Source organism: Cyclopterus lumpus, chromosome 13 (genome assembly GCF_009769545.1).
Source record: "Cyclopterus lumpus isolate fCycLum1 chromosome 13, fCycLum1.pri, whole genome shotgun sequence".
Taxonomy (NCBI): domain Eukaryota; kingdom Metazoa; phylum Chordata; class Actinopteri; order Perciformes; family Cyclopteridae; genus Cyclopterus; species Cyclopterus lumpus.
Genome location: NC_046978.1, coordinates 21174243 through 21198868, shown reverse-complemented (window position 1 = coordinate 21198868; position 24626 = coordinate 21174243). Strand labels below are relative to the sequence as shown.

General features: G+C 44.5%; 3 protein-coding genes across 3 annotated transcripts; 2 read left to right on the top strand and 1 right to left on the bottom strand.

Annotated features, from left to right (window-relative positions):
- The first annotated feature begins 4588 nt into the window (after nucleotides 1-4588).
- LOC117741845 (olfactory receptor 4E2-like) lies at nucleotides 4589-5509 on the top strand. The gene has a single exon (XM_034549077.1). It carries the CDS (start codon nucleotides 4589-4591, stop codon nucleotides 5507-5509), a length of 921 nt encoding a protein of 306 aa, XP_034404968.1.
- Nucleotides 5510-11777: 6268 nt separating this feature from the next.
- Nucleotides 11778-12704, bottom strand: LOC117741668 (olfactory receptor 11A1-like). The gene has a single exon (XM_034548851.1). The coding sequence runs from the start codon at nucleotides 12702-12704 to the stop codon at nucleotides 11778-11780; it is 927 nt and encodes a 308-aa protein (XP_034404742.1).
- Nucleotides 12705-15020: 2316 nt separating this feature from the next.
- Nucleotides 15021-16330, top strand: LOC117741620 (olfactory receptor 142-like). Its single transcript, XM_034548759.1, has one exon. It carries the CDS (start codon nucleotides 15295-15297, stop codon nucleotides 16222-16224), a length of 930 nt encoding a protein of 309 aa, XP_034404650.1. The 5' UTR covers nucleotides 15021-15294; the 3' UTR covers nucleotides 16225-16330.
- The last annotated feature ends 8296 nt before the right edge of the window (nucleotides 16331-24626 follow it).

Genomic DNA, 24626 nt, shown 5'->3' with positions numbered 1-24626 from the left:
TCTTCATCATCGTCATCATAGATATCTTCATCATCGTCGTCATAGATATCTTCATCATCGTCATCATAGGTATCTTCATCATAGTAGATATCTTCATCATACCACATCATAGATATCTTCATCATCGTCATCATAGATATCTTCATCATAGATATCTTCATCATCGTCATCATAGATTTCTTCATCATACCACATCATAGATATCTTCATCATCGTCATCATAGATATCATCGTCATCATAGATATCTTCATCATACCACATCATAGATATCTTCATCATACGACATTGCCTATAGATATCTTCATCATCATAGATATCTTCATCGTCATCATAGATATCTTCATCATACCACATCATAGATATCTTCATCATCGTCATCATAAATATCTTCATCATACGACATTGCCTATAGATATCTTCATCATCGTCAAGTATTTAAACAGCCCAACATCAAAGTAGGATGACAGTATAAAATATGAATACTTTGTAGAGTTCATCATGATCCTCCTTTGGTTCACAGAATAGTTACACCTTGCACAAGATGAACCATTTGTAATGACTATTTAAACTTTGTTAAATCTCTAATGAAACTTATTTTGAACCATCTGCAACATTAACACAAAACAGGGTTCACTCTACATTACATAAAAAACTAAACTCCAAACCATCTGTAACAGGAGCGTGTACCTTCCCGGGTCCCCCCCCCCCAGCACCAATGATCGAGCCCACTCAAGGTGTCAGTTTGCAATGATTTTATTAAGACCTGCGCACTCTGGCAATCTCTTTCTCTCCTCTCCCCCGCCTACTCAGTTTAGTATAGAGCAGAGACACAAAACATCTGATCAGTTCCAGCTGATGCCGATTAGGCCTCCTCCCGGCACCTGGTCCCTGAGCCTAACCACACTCCAGCCATAACATACCCCCACGGCCCGACTTAGGCCGGGGAGCTAACCGAGTTTTGCTCGCAGGTGCAGGACATATTGGATTTCACTTTTACTGGTCCTCGGCCCCTCCTCCCAGCGGCACCGCCTGCGGATATTGTGTTGCGTAATCCACCAGGACTAACACAAAGCGATATCCGTGTGCACTCCGGTGAAATGGCAGAGGACGCAAAGGGGCCCTCGGAATGGCCGGGTGGTTTACCTATTGGCAGAATACACACCAACGGCGCACATCCCCCCGGATGCCCGGCTAATAAAATTGGGTCATTATCCGGTCTAGTGATTTATCATATCCCATGTGACCAGCCATCGGGTTATAGTGACCGGCGGCTCTTTGGCACCAGCAACTGGTTGTTCTCCTGACCTGTCTGAGTGTCATAACCCACTATATACAGCCTGTCTCTAATCAATGAAATGTGTTGGTATGACTGCGCTGCGTCAGGGCGCACCAACTGACCATCAATTCTTATCACTTGGTCGAAGGCCGAGCGTAGAGTATCATTCGGATACTGCTCGAGTGGAAAATCTGGTGGATCATAGACTGTGTAGAGCCGGAATCCACCATTGCCTGATGTGTACCCCCCTGGATTCTTAACGGAACGCGGTACGTCACTCCCGGACCGGGGTAGATGTGGGGGAGCCGGCAACTTGAATTACCTGGCCCACTTCCATCAGCAGACACTCTATCCTGTAGTGTCCGGGCTTCCCACACGTCCAACACTCCTGCCCTGGTGTTTGAGGGACCCCCGGTGGGTTGGGAAGAGTGCCGTCGTATGCTAGGGTCGAAGAATCAGGGAGCCGGGGTGGGGGTGCCGACTGCGGGGTCGGTACGGGCCGTGCTTGGAGCTGTGGTAGGTCTCTCCTCCGCGGGCCAGGCGTCGGCCAAGCGTCGGCCAGGTGTCGGCCAGGCAGAAGCCGTTGTGCGACCACAGTCCCACTGACCCTAGGGATGTACCGCCAGGTGGTCTTCCACCAGGGTGATGGTGGTCTTCCACCAGGGTGATGGTGGTCTTCCACCAGGGTGATGGTGGTCTTCAGCGACGTAGAGCAGTGCCAGTGAATCCACGGCGAAGTTCTGGCCGGCAGCCCCACCACAAACTGCTCCAGGACGATCTTTGCCACCACACCCTGCAACCCTCCCGAGCATTAGCCATCTGGTAGCGGCGTCCCCCAGCGGCACCTTGCGGAACCTGTGGTCCTCTGAGGTCAGGCCCAGACAATCAATGACGGCTTTACGCACATCTGGTGTGTTCGCCTCCCCGGTGAGACCGCCCACTCCGCCGCACGCCAGCCGCACGCCTCTGCCGTCGCTTCGAATGCCTCTAATGCTGCGTAAACACTTTGCGAATTTTTCGCACGAGTAGATCCCATGCAAAGTCAATGCACAGACGCGTATGACGCAAACATTTTTTCGCCAGAGTTGAAATATTTCAAAAATTCGCCCGACATGAAGCCCCCATGGCTGCTGCTGCTCTAGTAGCGCTGGAAGCGGAAATTATCGAGACGTAGTCGGTGAAAGTTACCGAACTGTGTGAGCCTAGAGGTGATGTTATGAACCCAGACACAAGGGTTATCTCTTCCGTGGTGGATGGTGGAAATGATAACGGTTTCCACGGAGTAAAGCCACGGAGATAAGCCACGCGAGAATGAAGCGAATGACATGAATAAACCACAACTTGTCCGGCGAGTAAACTTACATGACTTTGTGTGCTTGCACCTGCTGCTCTGCTGAAGTCATTGAGTCCCTCCCAACCTTTTTAAGCACAAGATCCCTGACCTCTGCCTTGGTGACAGGCAAGATCTCCTATTGAGGCGTTGAGAGGAACAGACTGTCCGGACTGGACTTACAACTTGAGGCTTTTTATTTGGCCTCAACACTTTGGTCCAGCTTTCAAATGGATGTGACCAAGAACACACTCAATGACTTCATTTCAACATAAAAAGTAAATTATTTGTTAACCGCACACAATATGAAGAAGAAAAAACACATTTGCAATGAGCTGGATGAACTACCAATATTAATGTTGTATTTATCAACTGAAGCTACAACACTGACAACATGCTCAGTCAGTTACTAATGTAAGTTCAGTTCAGCTCTGTGTCCTCACAATGCCATCAGAAGTCATGTGACTCCAGTCTGTGAGCTGTCTGTGACTGAACACTGTCTGTGAGTGCCTTGCTCATAAGCCCAGACAGACAGTCTGAGGCAGTCTGTGAGCTATCTGTGACTGAACACTGTCTGTGAGTGCCTTGCTCATAAGCACAGACAGCCAGTCTGAGGCAGTCTGTGAGCTGTCTGTGACTGAACACTGTCTGTGAGTGCCTTGCTCATAAGCACAGACAGCCAGTCTGTGAGCTTGTAGTTGGGCTCATCAGCACAGACAGCCAGTCTAAGGCGGTCTGTGAGCCGCCTCTTGGATTTTGATTTGGTGATTTTCTGAACTCCACTTACGCGTTTTTTGGGACAAATTTGTCATTCATGAAAGTTTTCTCATCTGGGCTTGGTTCTGAACGTATGAGGATATTTGAATCATTAACAATAACGTTTCACATTTTTATAGTCATGATTCTACGAGGTATCGTGATGTCATCAAATAAAGAAAAGCACTACACGAACGCTGCAAATGTAAGTGAATAAATAAATGAGCACTATATAGCTCCAGTGGAATAGAATGGACACTACATTGTGAAACAGTCAAGAATAAAACGTCAATGAGCAAATTGAAGAAGGTGACTTGATTACATTTCACTGGAGTTGTAACGTTACCTTGTATAATTTCATGTGACAAATAAATTGATTGATTGACTGTGGAAGCCATGTGCTCCAGTTTTTAGGTGAGTGAACATCCAACATTAGTAATGCTTTATTTATATGTTAGAACCAGGACCAACTGGCACCCTGGAGCCACAAGACCACAGGGTTGATGTTATCCTGAGCTAACGGGGTAGCTCACAGCTAGTTGGACGTGTTTCAGCAACCAGACTTCCATCATTTAGAGCTTTTAGAGCTGCGTCACTGCCGCCCACTTTGAGCATAATTTGAGGTTTTCAGAAGCCTCTGAGTGACGTCACAGAGACTACGTGCTTGTGTTATACTGCATTTAAACAATATAATAACTGATCATGGCAAATTCTTCAACTATCGGCCTATATAGAAATGCAGTCAGAATTCTGACACTAAATAAAAAGGATGCTGCTACTCTTCTCAAAATGTCTCCTTTGTTTCACGACTTCATGTCCACCTTGTGTTCCTAATGATGGAAGTTTGTATCACCTGTTCAGTGTACATGGGCTCTTTATGAGTGTGCAACATATTCAAAAGCAACAAGTTACGTGAAAGTAGAGAATTAATTGTGTTTTCCTCCCTGAGCTGTGTTGTAAACTTGTAGTCTGTACGGTTGTGATAATGAGCTCAGTCTGCCGCTGTAGGCGTTCTCAGACTTCGACAAGGTTAAAAGAAGCAGAAGCTTCAGCTCAGTTAGGAGGGACTCTGACAACAGCAGGTGAATGTTAGGATTCACACAGTGTCATGAATTGATTGTGAGTTATTATTTCTAATCTCAACATTCTATTGACTCTCCCAAAGGGAATGAAATTACATCTGTTTTGTGTCATTACACTGAATTCTGTTTATGTGAGGAGGATCATGATGAACTCAACACAGGTTTCTTATTTCACACTTGCTGCCTATTTTGACACCAGGATGTTTAAATACTTATGTTTCATGTTTATTTTGTCTTTGTATATGTTAATTGTTTGTTCCAATGTGTTGCTCATTGTGGTGATCTGTATGAACAGAAGCTTACATGAACCTATGTACCTTTTTCTCTGCAGCCTGTTTGTAAATGAACTGTTTGGTAGTTCAGGGTTGTTTCCATTCCTTCTGGTTCAGATCCTCTCTGACATTCACACTGTTTCTGCTCCACTTTGTTTCCTGCAGATTTTCTGTTTGTACACTTATGCTTGTGTGGAATTCTTCAACTTAGCCGTGATGTCTTATGACCGATATCTTGCCATCTGTTATCCTCTACAATATAACACTTGTATGACCTTTACCAAGGTTACAGTGCTCCTTGCTGTTATATGGTCCTTTGGTTCTGTTTTATGTTTGGTTCCAGTCATATTGAGTAGCTCTGTCCAGCTGTGTGGGAACGTAATCAACAAAGTCTACTGTGACAACTACTTCATTATCAAGCTGGCCTGTTCTGACACGACAGCCAGCAACGTCTATGGACTCATTGCTACTTGTCTCACAATTGCATGTCCTGTATCTCTAATCCTTTACACGTACATGAGGATCCTGAGAGTTTGTTTCTCTGGTTCTAAACAGACCCGACAGAAAGCGGTCAGTACCTGCACACCTCACCTCGCCTCCCTGCTCAACTTCTCCTTTGGGTGTTTCTTTGAAATATTACAGAGCAGATTTGAAATGAACAATGTACCTCATATTGTGCGCATCTTTTTGTCGCTGTACTGGCTTACATGTCAACCGCTCTTAAACCCTTTACGGTATGGTCTGAAAATGTCAAATATTCGTATCCTATGTAGAAAACAGATTTTTCTTTGAATGTAAACCACTTACGATCATCCCGCAGATTTTCAGCCTTGATTAAAATTAGTTGTGCTTTACAAACTAATTTGCTATAGGATGGGTTACAACAAAAAAATGTACTTATTGTGTATTGTTGAAAAAGGTTTGCTTCTACGAATAAACATTTCGATTTATATAATCTCAACATAAGTAAAAATCATGATGACAGTTTGTGGAAGTACCGGGCATCTTTGTCAGATTGAAAAAGGACTTGATAATATTCAATAGAAGAGAAAAAACATGTGTAAAGTGCAGTTTGTGTGAATCTTTATAAACTTTGAAAGAAACAAGTTCCACTCAATAAACAGTTCAATATAGCTTTTAGTTTTTGTCTTTCTTTTGGAACAAAGAAGACCTGAACATATGACCATTTGTAATTTGTCTTCTCCTCTAACACCACATTAGCGGTCATTTGATATCCTGCTCGAAAAAACAGTGGAAAGTTATTATATTGGTGGGTCGGGGTTGTTTTGTAGCTCAGTGTTGAATTCAAGTCAATTCAATTCAGTTTATTTTGTATAGCCCAATATCCAAAATTACAAATTTGCCTCAGAGGGCTTTACAATCTGTACACATACGACATCCCTGACCTTTGACCTCACATCAGATCAGGAAAAACTACCAAATAATAGTAAAAACTCTTTAGTTGTAAATGTTGTAATTTTAGGTCCTACGAGCCTGAAAGGTGATCAGTAGATTGTTCCGTAACATGCCATTAGTTTATTGTCCCCTAATTCAAGAGGAGGTAATTAGCCCCACCCACATTTCCCTTGTTTTACTTCAACTACCAACACACTCCACACCCACCCCTGCGACGAGGGGAATAAATGCTGCTCTAATAAGTCTCTTAAATCCCTCCAGTTGATCCAGAATGCTGCAGCTCGTGTACTCACAAAAACTAAGAAAAGAGATCACATGACTCCTGTATTAGCTGCTCTGCACTGGCTCCCTGAGAATTCAAGAATCACATTTAAAATTCTTCTCCTCACCTACAAAGCCTTGATTGGTGATGCACCATCATATCTTAAGGAGCTTGTAGTACCATATTGCCCCACTAGAGAGCTGCTCACTAAATGCGGGGCTACTTGTGGTTCCTAGAGTCCTAAAAAGTAGGATGGGAGCCAGAGCCTTCAGTTATCAAGCTCCTCTTTTATGGAACCAGCTTTCACTTTCAGTCCGGGAGGCAGACACAGTCACCTCATTTAAGAGTAGACTTAAGACTTTCCTCTTTAATAGTGCTTATAGTTAGGGCTGAATCAGGTTTGCCCTGGTCCAGCCCCTTGATATGCTGCTATAGGCTTCGCACTCGGCTGAAAAACGCCCCAGTGAATGCTGGAGGTCACGGTCCGAGGAGGCAAACAGGACCACATCACCCGCAAACAGCAGAGAGGCGATCCCGAGACTCCCGAACCGGATCCTCTCCGCCCCCTGGCTGCGTCTAGATATCCTGTCCGTGAAGGTCACGAACAGGACCGGTGATAAAGGGCAGCCCTGGCGGAGGCCAACACCCAACGGGAACGTGTCTGACTTACTACCGAGGAGACGAACACAGCTCCTACTGCAGGCGTACAGAGACCGGATGGCCCGTGCCAACGGGTCCGGCACCCCATACTCCTGCAGTACCCCCCACAAAAACCCCAGAGGGACCCGGTCGAAAGCCTTCTCCAGGTCTACAAAGCACATGTAACCTGGTTGGGCAAACTCCCAGGACCCCTCCAGTAATCTTGCGAGGGTAAAGAGCTGGTCCACTGTTCCACGACCGGGACGGAATCTGCACTGTTCGTCTTGAATCCGAGGTTCGACAAGCGGTCGGAGCCTCCTCTCCAGCACCCTGGCATAAGCTTTTCCCAGGAGGCTGAGCAGTGTGATACCACGATAGTTCGAGCACACTCTCCGGTCCCCCTTCTTGAAGATGGGAACCACCACCCCGGTCTGCCAGTCCATGGGCACTGTTCCCGACCCCCATACGACACTGAAAAGGCGTGTCAACCAAGACAGCCCAACAATGTCCAGCGCTTTCAGCATCTCAGGGCGGATCTCATCCACCCCTGGCGCCTTGCCACCAAGGAGCTTTTTGACTACCTTAGCGACCTCTGCCAGGGATATGGGTGAATCCACCCCAAAGTCTTCCGGCGCTGCCCCCTCTCCGGGGGACATGTTGGCCGGGTTTAGGAGTTCCTCAAAGTGCTCTTTCCACCGCCCGACAATGTCCCCAGTCCGGGTCAGCAGTTCCCCCCCCTGCTGAGAACAGTCTGGGGTAGACCCTGCTTTCCCTTCCTGAGCCGTCGGATGGTTTGCCAGAACTTCCTTGAGGCCAACCGAAAGTCCTTCTCCGTGGCCTCCCCGAACTCCTCCCATGCTCGAGTTTTAGCCTCCGCGACCATCGCCGCTGCAGCCCTTCTGGCCCGCCGGTACCCGTCAGCTGCTTCAGGAGACCCCTGGGCCAGCCAGGCCCAAAAGGCCTCCTTCTTCAGTTTGACGGCTTCCCTCACCCCCGGTGTCCACCACCGGGTTCTCGGGTTCCCGCCACGACAGGCACCGATGACCTTCCGGCCACAGCCCCGAGCAGCCGCGTCCACAATAGAGGCTTTGAACAAGGTCCACTCGGATTCCATGTCCCCAGCCTCCCTCGGGATTTGTGTTCTGGTACCAGATACACTTATGAGGCACCTTATGTTCGAACATGGTGTTCGTTATGGACAAACTGTGGCTAGCACAGAAGTCCAACAACAAAACACCATTCGGGTTCAGATCGGGCAAGCCGTTCCTCCCAATCCCGCCCCGCCAGGTTTCTCTGTCATTGCCCACGTGAGTGTTGAAGTCTCCCAGGAGAACTATGGAGTCGGCAGGCGGCGCCCTTTCCAGGACCCCTCCCACCGACTCCAAGAAGGCGGTGGAGGTGAGCCCAACTATATCTAGCTGGTACCGCTCCACCTCCTGCACCAGCTCCGGCTCTTTCCCCGCTAGTGAGGTGACGTTCCTCGTCCCTAGAGCTAGTCTATGCCGCTGGCGATTGGCCCACCCAGGTCTCCCACCTGGCCCGCCGCCCGGTCTACATAGCACCCGACCCCGATAATTCTCCCTGTGGGTGGTGGGTCCACAGGGTGACTGCTGCTCCATGATGTTTTTTCGGGCTGAGCCCGACCGGACCCCATGGGCGAAAGCCCGGCCACCAGACGCTCGCCGACGAGCTCCCCTCCTGGGTCTGGCTCCGGGAGGGTGCCCCGGTTTCCCTTGTCCGGGCAAGGTAGCTTCAGTCCGTGGGCTGCTTATCATCAGGGTTTATTGAACCGCTCTTAGTCTGGGCTCTCCCCCGAGACCTGTTTGCCTTGGGAGACCCTACCAGGGGCTGATGCCCCGGACAACATAGCTCCCAGGATCACTGAGCCACTCAAACTCCTCCACCACGTTAAGGTGGCGATTCATAGGAGGAGTATACTAATCTCATAAGTGTAATACCTAATCTTGGCCAAACAATTGTGTCAAAGGGTTTAGTCCCTGCAGTACTCTATCTGCCCACTGGGGTATGAGTGTTCTTACCTCTAGGAGTGCAGTACCCCCACTGACCACTATGTGTCTCCCTTCTATTTATCCTGTATTCTGAGACGCTCTTATTTGAGCTTTTATTTCCAGTCTCGCTCTTCCTGTTGAGGAGCATTAGCTGTAGGCTAGCCCTCGTGGCTTAATGCTCTCTTTGTTCCCCTACTCCCTTTTTTCTTTTCCTTATCAGGTAAGAAGCGCGTGTGTATGCAACCGTAAATGTTCCTAAAATGTTCAGCGCTCGATCGCTGGGGTTTCTAATACCAGTTCACAAATATTGTTTTATTTCTCCTTGCCACGTAGTACCATAGACTATGATTTTCCCTTTTATTGCCCTTTTAATGCCCCGTCGAGCGTCCTTAAGTCCTATTTAAACTCTCTTTTCTTTTACCTAAATCCCTACCAGTGGACACTTATTCTTATTACGTGTGATCAGGGACAATTTCTGTACAACTATTTCTAAACTACGGGCAGAGGTTTATTCTGCTGTTGACAACTCAATTTAGTTTATTCAATCACAGACAGTCCAACAAAAAGGTCGTCTGCTCACCTGTTCTTGAGGTATCTCTCGTTGATAACTACCAAACACCCGCCGACCCTCAGCTGGGGTCCAGAAAACGGACGTTACAGCTCTTTATCTTTATCAGCTCTTTATCTTACCCAAGTCAAACAACCGATGTTCAGGGTCACCAATTGTAAGCGTGGTTCAGAATTGTCTGCCTGGTAGAACCTTTGGAAGAATTCAGCCAACAACTTCTCTCGTTCTGGTAGATTTATTCTCTGATCACAAGCGAAGTAAAGCGCTGCGATCGCGATCTCAGTGGAGCCCCAACAACTCTTCTCTAGAACCGGAAGTCCGGCAATTACATACACAGATTCCGTCACAGGTTCGTAGGCATCATCCTAACTTCTGATTGGTGCTGAACTATCAAGGAGGGACATAGTTCCATCTCCTCCTCTCTTCTCACAGGACTGAGCCCTGCAAGGCCAGTCCACTTTTTGATTAGACTATTCAATGACATACAGGTATATTGTGATCCAAGATGCGTATCTATAACCGAGGAGCAGACAGCCGCACATTCTCAGACACAAATTTCAGTACGCTGACAAAAGCATAACATTATAACAATATATAAGCATTTATATTATCAATACCCTCATACCCTTCATACCCTTCTGACTTCCTGCCCTGACATGCTCCCCCCGACGCCAACCTCCTTCAATACATTATATCCATCCATCCATCCATTATCAGCTCTTATCCGGGGTCGGGTCGCGGTGGCAGCAGGTTCAGCAGGCCGACCCAGGCTTCCCTCTCACCCGCAACACTTTCCAGCTCATTCTGGGGGATCCCGAGGCGTTCCAAGGCCAGCCGGGAGATATAATCCCTCCAGCGTGTCCTCGGTCTTCCCCGGGGCCTCCTACCAGTTGGACGTGCCCGGAAAACCTCTAATGGGAGGCGTCCAGGAGGACATTATATTACATTTACTTTTTATCCAAAGCGACTTACAATAAGTTAATTCAACCGAGAGTACAAACTCAGAACAACAAGAATAAAAAAGTACAATTTCTTCAAGAAAGCAAAACTAAAAAGTGCTGGAAGTAAGTGCCATTTAAGTGCTACTAAAGTGCTTTTTAAATAAAGGTTTTGATTATTATGTTGTACTTATATATATAGTCGGAAGGTTCCCCCTTCTCTGTCCAAGCATCAGACCCAGGGGGACAGGGCCTACTCCATTGCTGCACCCCATCCCTGTCAGGAACTCTCTTCCCATTACTTCAGACATTCTCCATTACTCTTCTTTTTTTAAACACTCATTTATTTAAATATGCTTTACTGTTATCTTATGTATCTGCTTTGTTTATATTGTTATTACTATTTCAGTTTTTACTATGTAAAGTGCCTTTGAAGACCTTTATACAAAAAACAATATTATTAATATTATTAATAAGTGTGTGTGAGTAATACGTGTGTTGCAGAACGCATGGCAATATAAATCACAAATCATCTCGTGGAACAAATACTGTGCCCTTGCATTAATGCATCCAAATTCTGTCCACCTAATTCAGATGTCTTCTTCCAGTTTAAACTTTACATTTTAAGTGACAATTAATCCTCTTTTCAATCTGATCTCGTCATCTAAAAGGTTCTGGAAGTCAAAACACTCGGCATGGAAAGACTCTTTTTATATTGTCTAAGTCATTTTTCACTCTTTTTCTGTCCCAAAGATTTTTTTCCTCATTTTAATTTAGTCTAAACATAGTTATTTTGTACAGTTGTTGTTATTTTAAAACTGACATGGACTCAATCTGGTTTACGGTGTTGAGTTTTCTCTTCAAAGCCGAGTAGTTAATAATAATAATCTGGTATGGGAGGCCGTGTGGTTACATTTAAAGAGCCAAGGTACAGAATCTAAGTATGGTTTTAGTATTTCAGATGATGTGCCTCTGCTTCTGAAGATATAAACATAACGATGTGATAAAACGTAATACGTTATTACTGTTGACATCATTCAATGTTTTTACAACCCATTGTGCACAGCTTATTTAATTGTCTTGCTTTCCACACACACACACACACACACACACACACACACACACACACATTACACTAGAGGCGTCATTTGTGTTGACCCTATTGAAGTCATTTATTCATTGCTTTGTCATGTATGTAAAACTGAGTTGAACTAACATGTTTAATTACTTACATTTTCCCACACAATATACGTTTACATATGATGCGTATTTTGGAAATATTCAGCCCGTATAGTACCGGGGTGAAGAGAGGCTGGCATGTCAGAAAGTACAAGGATAAAAAAATGCCCAACATATTGGGGACATTGCTCATATTAAATCTGCTCTGTAATATTTGAAAACAACTAGCAAAGGAGAAGTTGAGCAGGGAGGCGAGGTGAGGTGTGCAGGTACTGACCGCTTTCTGTCGGGTCTGTTTAGAACCAGAGAAACAAACTCTCAGGATCTTCATGTACGAGAAAAAGATTAGAACAAGAGGAACGATGATTGAGATGACTGTGTAAAGGAGTCCATAGATGTTGTTCACTCTGGTGTCAGAACAGGCCAGTTTCACAATGGAGTAGTTTCCACAGTAAACTCTGTCGATGACGTTCCCACACAGCTGTAAACGTGCACTCAACGAGATCAAGACAAGAATAGCAAGAACTGGGAATATCCACGTTACACCAATGAGCATGGCCACCTTGTTAAAGGTCATACGAGTGTTATATTGTAGAGGATAACAGATGGCAAGGTATCGGTCATAAGACATCACGGCTAAGTTAGTAAATTCTATACTGCCATAACAGTACACACAGAAAATCTGCAGGAAACAAAGTGGAGCAGAAACAGTGTGAATGTCAGAGAGGATCTGAACCAGAAGGAATGGAAACAACCCTGAACTACCAAACAGTTCATTTACAAACAGGCTGCAGAGAAAAAGGTACATAGGTTCATGTAAGCTTCTGTTCATACAGATCACCACAATGAGCAACACATTGGTGCAAAGAATTACAACATAAAAACACATGATAATCATGAAACACAAGTATTTAAAGAGCCCAACATCAAAGTAGGATGACAGTATAAAATATGAATACTTTGTAGAGTTCATCATGATCCTCCTTTGGTTCACAGAATAATTACACCTCCTTACATAATTAGTCTCTGCTCTTGCTCTCCTCTCCCCCGCCTCCATCCCTACTCAGCTTAATATAGAGAAGAGACACAAAACATCTGATCAGTTCCAGCTGAGGCCAATAAAGCTGGCACCTGTTCCCTGAGCCACTCCCCTCCTCACGCCCAAGCCACTACACCATCATTCTATCATTAATAATCAAAACATTGAAAAGTTCATAACTGTGTGAGTTCACCTGCTGCTCTGCTGAAGTCATTGGCTCAATTCCTTATGCCATTAGTTTATTGTCCCCTAATTCCTGAGGAGGTAATTAGGGGACCTTGACACCTGTCAGTCAACTCTCCCTGACTGCCAACATTACCACAACAACACGCTCCTGTAGGTACATGATGTACAACATCAGGAGAATACGACCTCTTCTCACTCAGAAGGCGGCACAGGTTCTGGTCCAGGCTCTGGTCGAGGTTCTGGTCCAGGTTCTGGTCATCTCACGGCTAGACTATTGCAACTCCCTCCTTCAGGTCTACCTGCTAATGTCATTCGACCTCTACAGCTCATCCAGAATGCAGCTGCTCGACTGGTCTTCAAACTCCCGAAATTTACCCACACACTGGTTACCCACTAGAGAGCTGCACTCACTAAATGCGGGGCTACTCCTCTTTTATGGAACCAGCTTCCACTTTCAGTCCTGGAGGCAGACACAGTCACCTCATTCAAGAATAGACTTAAGACTTTCCTCTTTAATAGTGCTTATAGTTAGGGCTGAATCAGGTTTGCCCTGGTCCAGCCCCTTGATATGCTGCTATAGGCTTATAGGCTGCTGGGGGATGTTTTAGGATACACTGAGCACCTATCTCCTCTTCTCTCTCTCCTTATGGATGAATTTACATCTCTCCATTGCACCTTATTAACTCTGCTTCCTCCCCGGAGTCGTTGTGACTTCACGTCTCATAGGGTCCATTGGACCTGGCTGTGTCTGAAGCTGGTCCTGGGTCCTTGCCCCTGCTTCCTGCATCCAGCCCCTGGCCTGGGTCTGGCCTGTTTCCCAATGGCCCTGCCTCCTTCTTTGTGCCTGGCCTCATTGGTCCGGCCTCTTTCACGATGCCTCCTGCCTCCGTGGGCCTGTCTCCTGCCACGGCCCTGCTGATGCACCTCCTCTCTTCCTCCTTCTGTTTCATGGATTGTGGAGGTCTGGATCGTGGTCTATGTCGTAGTAGTCATTATTCATAACGTCATATTCATTGAATGTGTTGTAAGTCTGTACACCACCTGCTCTTCTCCACTGATAGGCCACGCAATATCAGAGTCAACAAAGAGCTTTTGCAGGTGGCATGACTCCAAGTGACAGCGAAGGTCAAAGGTGTATACACTAAACAGGAACAGGGGAAGGACAGTGGCCTGGGGAGCCCCTTGTGTCGCTCCCCAAGATGCGATGCATTATTTTTCCAAGCTATTGTCAGCTTGCCTTCTGTTCTGAAACCTTAGACCAAAGGATAATGTCAGGCTTAAATAACATAAATTCAGAGACCCCACAGACCTCAGTGGGTATCAGACTATTCTATTATTCCCAGGCCAGATGGTATAGTATGTTATCCCCCCACCCTCATACAAGGAAAGTTAAAAGGTCCCGTACCCAACATCCCTAAATCCTTTAGCGAATCTTTCCAGGACCCTAACCAAAAACTCCAAGGAGGACTTGGACAAACCCCTCCACCACAAGAAGGTGGCGGTTCTCGGCGGCAACATTATGTTTCTTTATGATTTTGGTACTTGGGGCGACTATGGGTCAGTGGTTAGGGATTGGCAGTTCAATCCCCGCCCTAGTCGATGTGTCCTTGAGCAAGACACTTAACCCTGCATTGCTCCCCGTAGCTGTGTCTACGGTGTATAATGTAAAGTGTCTTTGAGTATCTTGAAAAGCACTATATAAATTAAATGGATTATTATTATTATTATTATTACCACAGCACTGGTTTCTGTAACTGATTTCACAAGCTGGCTGTAGTCTTTGTTTTGTGGAGTTAGCATTTTCTCGTGTTCGATAGGGTTTACTTTTTGTTTTAGTTTCCATCCACAAACCAACTGTATGTAGGTTAGGTTCGATGAGGAAGTTGCTCATAGTGGTGAGTGTGAATGGTCACTTGTCTACGTATGTCAGGCCTGTGACAGACTCTGTGCCTAGTTTCTTGGCCAATGAGAGGCCTTTCCCTATGAGGCAATTCTGCTGCTGTGGATATTCTCAGTCTTGAAAAGTATAACAGGCATCAATGAGTTTCAACTCAGTTCGAAGGCACACGTAGAATGACTTCAGCAGGAAAATAGGTGAATTATCACACCGCAGATGTTTTATGAGTATTTTGTAACCTGAGCATGATATTGAAAAAAATTGTAGATTTGGGGGTGCTTATTAAAACTATTTACGTGACAATGACCTATGGTCAGGTTTACTTGGTGTTTAAGTTGCACATTTTGCCAACCCAGTCCAAATTTAAACTAGTGACATTTTAACAAATGTGTAACAAACGTTAACATAATTATTTGTTGCTGAGCAAAAGGATATTTAAGGATAATGATGAACTCCACACAGGTTTCTTATTTCACACTTGCTGCCTACTTTGACACCGGGGGTTTTAAATACTTATGTTTCATGTTTATTTTGTCTTTGTATATGTTAATTGTTTGTTCCAATGTGTTGCTCATTGTGGTGATCTGTATGAACAGAAGCTTACATGAACCTATGTACCTTTTTCTCTGCAGCCTGTTTGTAAATGAACTGTTTGGTAGTTCAGGGTTGTTTCCATTCCTTCTGGTTCAGATCCTCTCTGACATTCACACTGTTTCTGCTCCACTTTGTTTCCTGCAGATTTATTGTGTTCACACTTATGGAGCTGTTGAATATTTAAACTTAGCTGTGATGTCTTATGACCGATATCTTGCTATCTGTTATCCTCTACAATATAACACTCATATGACATCTTCTAAGATTGCCACTCTTATTGCTCTCACATGGTTATTTCCTTGTTTTGCAATGGTTGTTTTGCTGTCTTTGACTTCTCCTTTACAGCTCTGTGGGAACATCATTTACAAAGTGTACTGTGACACCTACTCTGTTGTGAAGCTGTCCTGCTCTGACACCAATGCAATTAACGTATATGGACTCATTGCCACTTTTAGCACAATCTTTGGTTCTTTACTTTTAATCTTGTACAGTTACATGAAGATTATTCTAGTTTGTTTCTCTGGTTCTAAACAGACCCGACAGAAAGCGGTCAGTACCTGCACACCTCACCTCGTTTCCCTCTTGAACTTCTCTGTTGGTGCTTGCTTTGAAGTATTACAGAGCAGATTTGATATGAACAGTTTACCTAATGTGTTAAGAATTTTTCTATCGTTATATTTTCTTACTTGCCCGCCGCTCTTCAACCCTTTAGTGTATGGCCTGAATCTGTCCAAAATAAGGGTCATATGTAAAAGTCTAATATCAAATGCAGACAATTAATATGAAATTGTTGAACAGGTTTTCATAAATTAATTATTTTATTCTGACTGTTTACTTTAATGTCAATCTGTGATTCCTATGACACAAATAAAGTACATTCACTTTTTGATGTGTTTTTTCTCTGAAAACCGGAGCCTCTGCAGCACTTCTTAATAACGTTTATGCCTTTTTTTAGAAATCCTGACCTACACAAAGCCAAGTCAGGCTTAATACATCAAATTTACAACTACACCCATATACATATATCTAGATTTATATTATATTACATTGTGAATATTACATAAATAACTGATATATATCTCTTCTCTATTATCTTATGTATGTATTCATTTGTGCTGAGGGGGCTGTGTTTTTGTTGTTTTTCCATTGTGGGATATCTTATATTTGGATAATGTTTATGATTATAGTTGGTTGATCTGCTGTTCGTGATGGTGGCCTTACATTCCAGGATGTTTGGATCGTTGTTAGTCAATGTAGGATGGGTCATGTACAGGACCAGACACAAACGTCAAATATTCATTCATTCATTTATTATTATGCTGCTATAGGCCTAGACTTCCCATGATGCACTCAGTTCTCCTTCGCTCCCTCTCCATCGGTATGCATCTATGTCCCATAAATTTTACTAGCTTGACTTCTTCTCTCCCCCATAGACTTGTGGTTCTGGAGTCTGGATCTATGATTGCAAGGCACCTCCTGCCTCCATGTTCCTGCTTAACACCCGCTGATACAATTATTAATAATAATAATAATAATAATAATAATATTAGTAGTCGTATGATGTCTGCACAGCATGGTTCTGTCTGTCAGGATTTAATCACAAAGAGTGGTTTTTAATCCCCATGTCTGATGAAGAGCTTGGAGTCAAAGAACATTGCTCTCACATATGTGATCCTCTGGTCCAGGTGGGGAAGGTCAGTGTAATTGATGCATGTGCCATAAATGTGTTGTTCTCATCCTGAAACACAAACTACTCCGTAATGCTGAAGTAGTGATGTCGGCCTATTCTGATTGCTTGGACCAGCGTGGATTGGTCCATACTTCCGGTGTGTCACCTTTGAGTTTCTGGCTTTTGGCTAGCAGAAGCAGAGCAAGTATCATTGCTTAGTATAAATCCCACTGCATAGCTAGTTTAGGCAAAGACAATTGGTTCGACATTGACATCCAGTGGTCAATATCCCAATAGCCCATTGGTTAGGACATGGACCTGAATAAATCGGGTACCTCAGGGAGAATGGACTCCCGGACGATCCTAGCACTTGAATGCTGCACAGAAAAGCAACGGGGTTCATAATGATGCAGTTTCCTTCCCTGAAAGGAGTATTTTACATTACATGTCATTTAGTTGCCGCTTTTATCCAAAGCGACTTACAATCATCACTGTAGACACAGCTACAGTGTCTTGCTCAAGGACACATTGACTAGGGCGGGGATTGAACTGCCAACCCCCTGATTGAAAGACAGACCTGCTAACCACTGATCCACTGTTACCACCACAAGTAGGACAGATAATGTATTGGCTGTTTCTCAGCGGAACCTTCCCCAGGTTTTTGTTGTTAAAATCTCTAACTAAAGTACAAAGTAAAGGAGGAGCAGTGATACCGTCTCTGTTTGTCTTCCAGACTTCTCTCTTTTATTACTTTTTTTGTGAAGTTTGTGAAGTTACTAACTCTAATTCCTCCCCGGAGTCGTTGTGCCTTCTCGCCTCATAGGGTCCATTGCTGTGGCTGGAGCTGGTCCTGGGTCCTTGCCCCTGCTTCCTCCATCCAGCTCCTGGCCTGGGTATGGCCTGCTTCCCAGTAATCCTGCCTCCTTCGTGATGTCTCCTGCCTCCGTGGCCGTGCTGTCCCTCGCCCCACCCCCCTCTCCTCTCTTCCTCCTTCTGTTTCATGGATTGTGGAGGTCTGGATTGTGGTCCATGCCTACTAGTTATTATTCATAAATTATGTCATATTCATTTAATGTGTTGTAACTCTGTACACATTGCTTCTGTCCATCCGGGGAGAGGGATCCTCCTCTGTTGCTCTCCTGAAGGGTTCTTACCCTTTTTCCCCTGAAAGGGTTTTTTCTGGTGGTTTTGGGAGTTTTTCCTGATCCGATGTGAGGTCAAAGGTCAGGGATGTCGTATGTGTACAGACTGTAAAGCCCTCTGAGGGGATTTTGTGATTTGTAATTTTGGGCTATTGAAAATAAACTGAATTGAATTGAAAATACTAAATACCCACTCATAATAAAATAAACAGAAGAAGGGGAACAACAAAAACAACAACAAAAACAACAACAAAAAGACAGCATGGTCTACCCATGACTCCCAACACAGGAATCCCATGACAATGAGAGACACTAGACCAACAGCAATCAGATTCAATGATGGTATCCAGTCAGGGCCATACATATTTAGACTGTGATACAAATTTTCAAATGTTGCCTATTTCCACGACTGCAGTGGATTTAAAATAAAGTATCAATATGTGGTTGAAGTGTAGACCTTCAGCTTTATTTCAATGGATATAACTGAAATATGGCATAAACTGGAATTACAGCTATTTTAACACATTTTCAGAGGACATTGGAAAAATTCCTAAACGGTGAATGCTAATACATACTGACTGTGTGTATTAGCATGTGTAATATTCTGAATGAGTAAATAAGTAAGAACAGTAAGTATGTACAATGCTGATGTAAACTAAGGACAGCAAGGAACTCAATTGTTACCCAAGATACACTTTTGTTGTCACGGCCACTGTAGCTCCTACAGCTAGTCTTCAGGCCTCTGCAGCTAGTCCCTGGACATCTACAGCTAGTCTTCAGGCCTCTGCAGCTTGTCTTCGGGATGTCCACAATAAGCTCCTTCATCTTGCTTTGACAAGGTTATCCAGGCCTCTGTACACCACCTGCTCTTCTCCACTGATAGGCCACACAATAGCCGAGTCAACAAAGAGCTTTTGCAGGTGGCATGACTCCAAGTGGCAGCGGAGGTCAAAAATGTATACACTAAACAGGAACAGGGGAAGGACAGTGGCCTGGGGAGCCCCTTGTGTCGCTCCCCGACATGAATTATTTTTCCAAGCTATTGTCAGTTTGCCTTCTGTTCTGGAACCTTAGAGCAAAGAATAATGTCAGGCTTAAATAACATAAATTCCTGACACTGGAGGGGGTCCCCCGAATCGCCTGTTTGTTCCCCTGGCTGTCTGTTCCCGAGTCCTGCAGTGGGCCCACAAGTCCCGTCTCTCTGGCCACCCCGGCATCCACCGGACTATAAGCTGGCTCCGCCGCACCTTTTGGTGGTCGTCTCTCGAGGTGGACACTCGTTCGTTTGTCCTGGCTTGCTCTACATGCACCCGCAACCCCCCGTGGGGTTACAACGACCACTCCCTGTGCCCCAACGCCCGTGGTCCCATATCGCTGTGGATTTTGTCTCTGGCTTCTCCCCATCAGACAGCAACACCATCATTCTGACGCGTTTGTTACTTCCAGACTAGATTACTGCAACTCCTTATTATCAGGCTGCTCTAATAAGTCTCTTAAATCCCTCCAGTTGATCCAGAATGCTGCAGCTCGTGTACTCACAAAAATTAAGAAAAGAGATCACATGACTCCTGTATTAGCTGCTCTGCACTGGCTCCCTGTAAAATCAAGAATACCATTTAAAATTCTTCTCCTCACCTACAAAGCCTTGATTGGTGATGCACCATCATATCTTAAGGAGCTTGTAGTACCATATTGCCCCACTAGAGAGCTGCGCTCACTAAATGCGGGGCTACTTGTGGTTCCTATTCCTAAAAAGTAGGATGGGAGCCAGAGCCTTCAGTTATCAAGCTCCTCTTTTATGGAACCAGCTTCCACTTTCAGTCCGGGAGGCAGACACAGTCACCTCATTCAAGAATAGACTTAAAGACGTGTTGCCTTTAATTGGCACCTCTCTGCTGGATATTGTTAATGTGTCTTTGCTAACAGGCCATGTACCACATTCCTTCAAAGTAGCTGTAATTAAACCTCTCCTGAAGAAGCCCACTCTTAATCCAGAGGTGTTGGCTAACTACAGACCGATCTCTAACCTTCCCTTCCTCCCTAAGATCCTTAAAAAAGTAGGACTCATCTCTGTACTGGTCTTGTTAGACCTTAATGCTGATAAAGGATGTACAAATGTAGACATACCTATAACACAGCAATGGTCCTGCATTGAAGTTGTTAACAGAGACTGGACAGATGTGTATATATATATATCCTCTTTATTTCTTTTATTTATGGTTCATTGTTATTTGTCTACAGCTTTGTCTACAGGAGGAGGTCTACAGGAGTCCAGAAACACACTGATTACATAGTTCTGGATCAGAGTCCCAGTAATGTTTAACATTAATGGTTCTCACAAAACTCGATACCTCAGCTTTTTTACATTTCTACTGCAGTAATAAATTAATGACAATACATTTCTAAAAAGTTCAAACATCCTACTAATATAACCGCTATCTTTATTTTGGGACCAAATCAGGTTGCTTTAATTTCTAATACATGGACAGTGAAGGACTGAAGAGACACGTTTTTAAAGAGACCTGTAAGATCAACTAGTTTGGCCTTTAACAAATCTCACAAACTGTGAAGTAGACAGATCCTTTTACACAATCTCCCCGTATTAATTTTGGCAAAGTTATATATATATATTATATAAGTTAGAGATTGTGCAGGAATCATCAGGTAAATGGGATTTGTTTCATGTTTCATCGTCTTCAGTTGATCCATGAGTCACCAATCCGCCTGAAAAAAAGAAAACAATCTATTTCCCGTGGTCACGACACAGGAAGCCAAATGCTGCTGTGTCACCTGTGGTAACCATGGGGACAGCCGAGCGTCCTCCCATGATGCATTGCGTGAAAGCTAATTGGCATGTTTGGAGAAGCTGGTTGGAGCCTCCAGAGCGTCCAAGTGTCCACAGAGTCATCTGGGGTTCGACCTTGTGTTGCTTTCAGATGGAAATAAGAAGCTCCTCCGGGACTCATTAGTCAAACGATACAGTAAACATGACCCTCGTGTCCCCTCAGTCCTCAGGTCCTCTGTCCTTCTGTCCTCTGTCTAACCTTCCCTTCCTCTCTAAGATCCTTGAGAAAGTAGTCGCAAATCAGTTGTGTGACTTTCTACATCAGAATAGTTTATTTGAGGAGTTTCAGTCAGGATTTAGAAAACACCACAGAGACAGACCTCCTAATGCATCAGATAAAGGACTCATCTCTGTACTGGTCTTGTTAGACCTTAGTGCTGATAAAGGACTCATCTCCGTACTGGTCTTGTTAGACCTTAGTGCTGATAAAGGACTCATCTCTGTACTGGTCTTGTTAGACCTTAGTGCTGATAAAGGACTCATCTCTGTACTGGTCTTGTTAGACCTTAGTGCTGATAAAGGACTCATCTCTGTACTGGTATTATTAGACCTTAGTGCTGATAAAGGACTCATCTCTGTACTGGTCTTGTTAGACCTTAGTGCTGATAAAGGACTCATCTCTGTACTGGTATTGTTAGACCTTAGTGCTGATAAAGGACTCATCTCCGTACTGGTATTGTTAGACCTTAGTGCTGATAAAGGACTCATCTCCGTACTGGTCTTGTTAGACCTTAGTGCTGATAAAGGACTCATCTCCGTACTGGTCTTGTTAGACCTTAGTGTTGATAAAGGACTCATCTCTGTACTGGTCTTGTTAGACCTTAGTGCTGATAAAGGACTCATCTCTGTACTGGTCTTGTTAGACCTTAGTGCTGATAAAGGACTCATCTCTGTACTGGTATTGTTAGACCTTAGTGCTGATAAAGGACTCATCTCCGTACTGGTATTGTTAGACCTTAGTGCTGATAAAGGACTCATCTCCGTACTGGTCTTGTTAGACCTTAGTGCTGATAAAGGACTCATCTCCGTACTGGTCTTGTTAGACCTTAGTGTTGATAAAGGACTCATCTCTGTACTGGTCTTGTTAGACCTTAGTGCTGATAAAGGACTCATCTCTGTACTGGTCTTGTTAGACCTTAGTGTTGATAAAGGACTCATCTCTGTACTGGTCTTGTTAGACCTTAGTGTTGATAAAGGACTCATCTCTGTACTGGTCTTGTTAGACCTTAGTGCTGATAAAGGACTCATCTCTGTACTGGTCTTGTTAGACCTTAGTGCTGATAAAGGACTCATCTCTGTACTGGTCTTGTTAGACCTTAGTGCTGATAAAGGACTCATCTATGTACTGGTCTTGTTAGACCTTAGTGCTGATAAAGGACTCATCTCTGTACTGGTCTTGTTAGACCTTAGTGCTGATAAAGGACTCATTTATGTACTGGTCTTGTTATACCTTAGTGCTGATAAAGGACTCATGTCTTTACTGGTCTTGTTAGACCTTAGTGCTGCGTTCGACACCATTGATCATGACATCCTCATAGATAACTGGCAGACTTTCTGGGGAGTAAAGGTCCAAAAGGACGTCTTCAGAGGTGTAAAGTACCAAAAGGACGTCTTCAGATGTGTAAAGGTCCAAAAGGACGTCTTCAGAGGTGCAAAGGTCCAAAAGGACGTCTTCAGATGTGCAAAGGTCCAAAAGGACGTCTTCGCTCTCTCTCTTCCGGTAAGCGTATTGCATCACTTCCGGTTGCCAGCTTAGCAGCTCGCGAAGTCTTCTTCTCCCGCTCCCTCTTGCTCAGAGTGTCTCATGTAGAGCTATTCCTCTGCCCCCTTAATGATAACAGTACATGCAACAAGTGTAGTTCATTTGCTGGTTGGAGGCAGTTCTAAGTGGGTTAGATGCACGGCTCTGTTAGCTGTCCCCCGGCAGCCCCCGAGCAGCCGGATGGCTGGGTGACTGTTCGAAGGGGTTTTAAGTCTAAACAGAAGCCCACTGAGCACCGCCAACCTCTTCACGTTTCAAACCAGTTTTCCCCACTCAGCGACGCACCCGCTGAGAAACCCACTCTGGTTATAGGTAGCTCCATAGTCAGAAACGTGAAGATAGGGAAGCCAGGGACCAAAGTCATATGCATCCTGGGGGCCAGAGCGGGCGACATTGAATCTTGTTTAAAACTGCTGGCTAAAGATGAGCGTAGTTACAGTAAGATTATAATACACGCCGGCGGTAATGACTCCCGACTGCGGCGGTCGGAGGTCACTAAAATTAATGTGGAATCGGTGTGTACTTATGCCAAGACAATGTCGGACACCGTAGTTTTCTCTGGCCCTCTCCCCAATCTGATCAATGATGACATGTATAGCCGCATGTCGTCATTCAACCGCTGGTTGTCCAGGTGGTGCCCAGCAAACAATGTGGGCTACATAGATAACTGGAGGACTTTCTGGGGAAAGCCTGATCTGATGAGTCGAGACGGCATTCATCCCACTTGGGATGGAGCGCGTCTCATTTCTGTGAACATGGCCAAGTTGATTAACGGACTTAATCCATGACCCAGAGTTCAGACCAGGAAGCAGAAGCAGAGTTGTAGTCTTCCACCCTTCTCTGCACTTCCATTGGAGCAGTTACCCACCCTTAACCTTAACTCTATAGAGACTGTGTCTGTCCCACGGCCACTTAAATTAATTAAATCAAAAGTAACCAGAAGAGGAGTCATCCAAAATAACCTCATACAGGTTAACATCACTACTACAACAGTGCAACAAAACAGGATAATTAAATGTGGACTCCTAAATATTAGATCTCTGTCATCTAAAGCTGTATTAGTAAATGATTTAATATCAGACAATCACATTGATTTATTGTGTCTTACTGAAACCTGGCTGAGCCATGAAGAATATGTCAACCTAAATGAATCAACTCCTCCAAGTCATATTAATACTCACATTCCTCGAGGCACCGGCCGAGGAGGTGGAGTAGCAGCCATCTTTGACTCAAGCCTATTAATGAATCCTAAACCTAAACTAAACTACAACTCATTTGAAAGCCTTGTTCTTAGTCTTTCACATCCAACCTGTAAAACATTACAGCCAATCCTATTTGTTATACTGTACCGGCAACCAGGTCCATATTCAGAATTTATATCTAAATCTTCAGAGTTTTTATCAAGTTTAGTCCTTAAAACTGATAAGGTTATTATTGTAGGAGATTTTAATATTCATGTGGATGTTGATAATGATTGCCTTAGTGCTGCATTTATCTCATTGTTGGACTCGATTGGCTTCTGTCAGAGTACAGAAACCCACTCACTGCTTTGGCCACACCCTCCACCTTGTTCTTGCATATGGCATTGACATTGAGCATTTGGAGGTCTTCCCACAGAACCCTCTTCTGTCAGACCATTACCTCATAACTTTTGAGTTTATACTCCCGGAGTATACACCGTTAGTCAAAGGTTTCTACACCAGATGTCTAACTGACAGTGCTGTAGCTACATTTAAAGAAGAGATTCCTTCTGCATTTGATTCA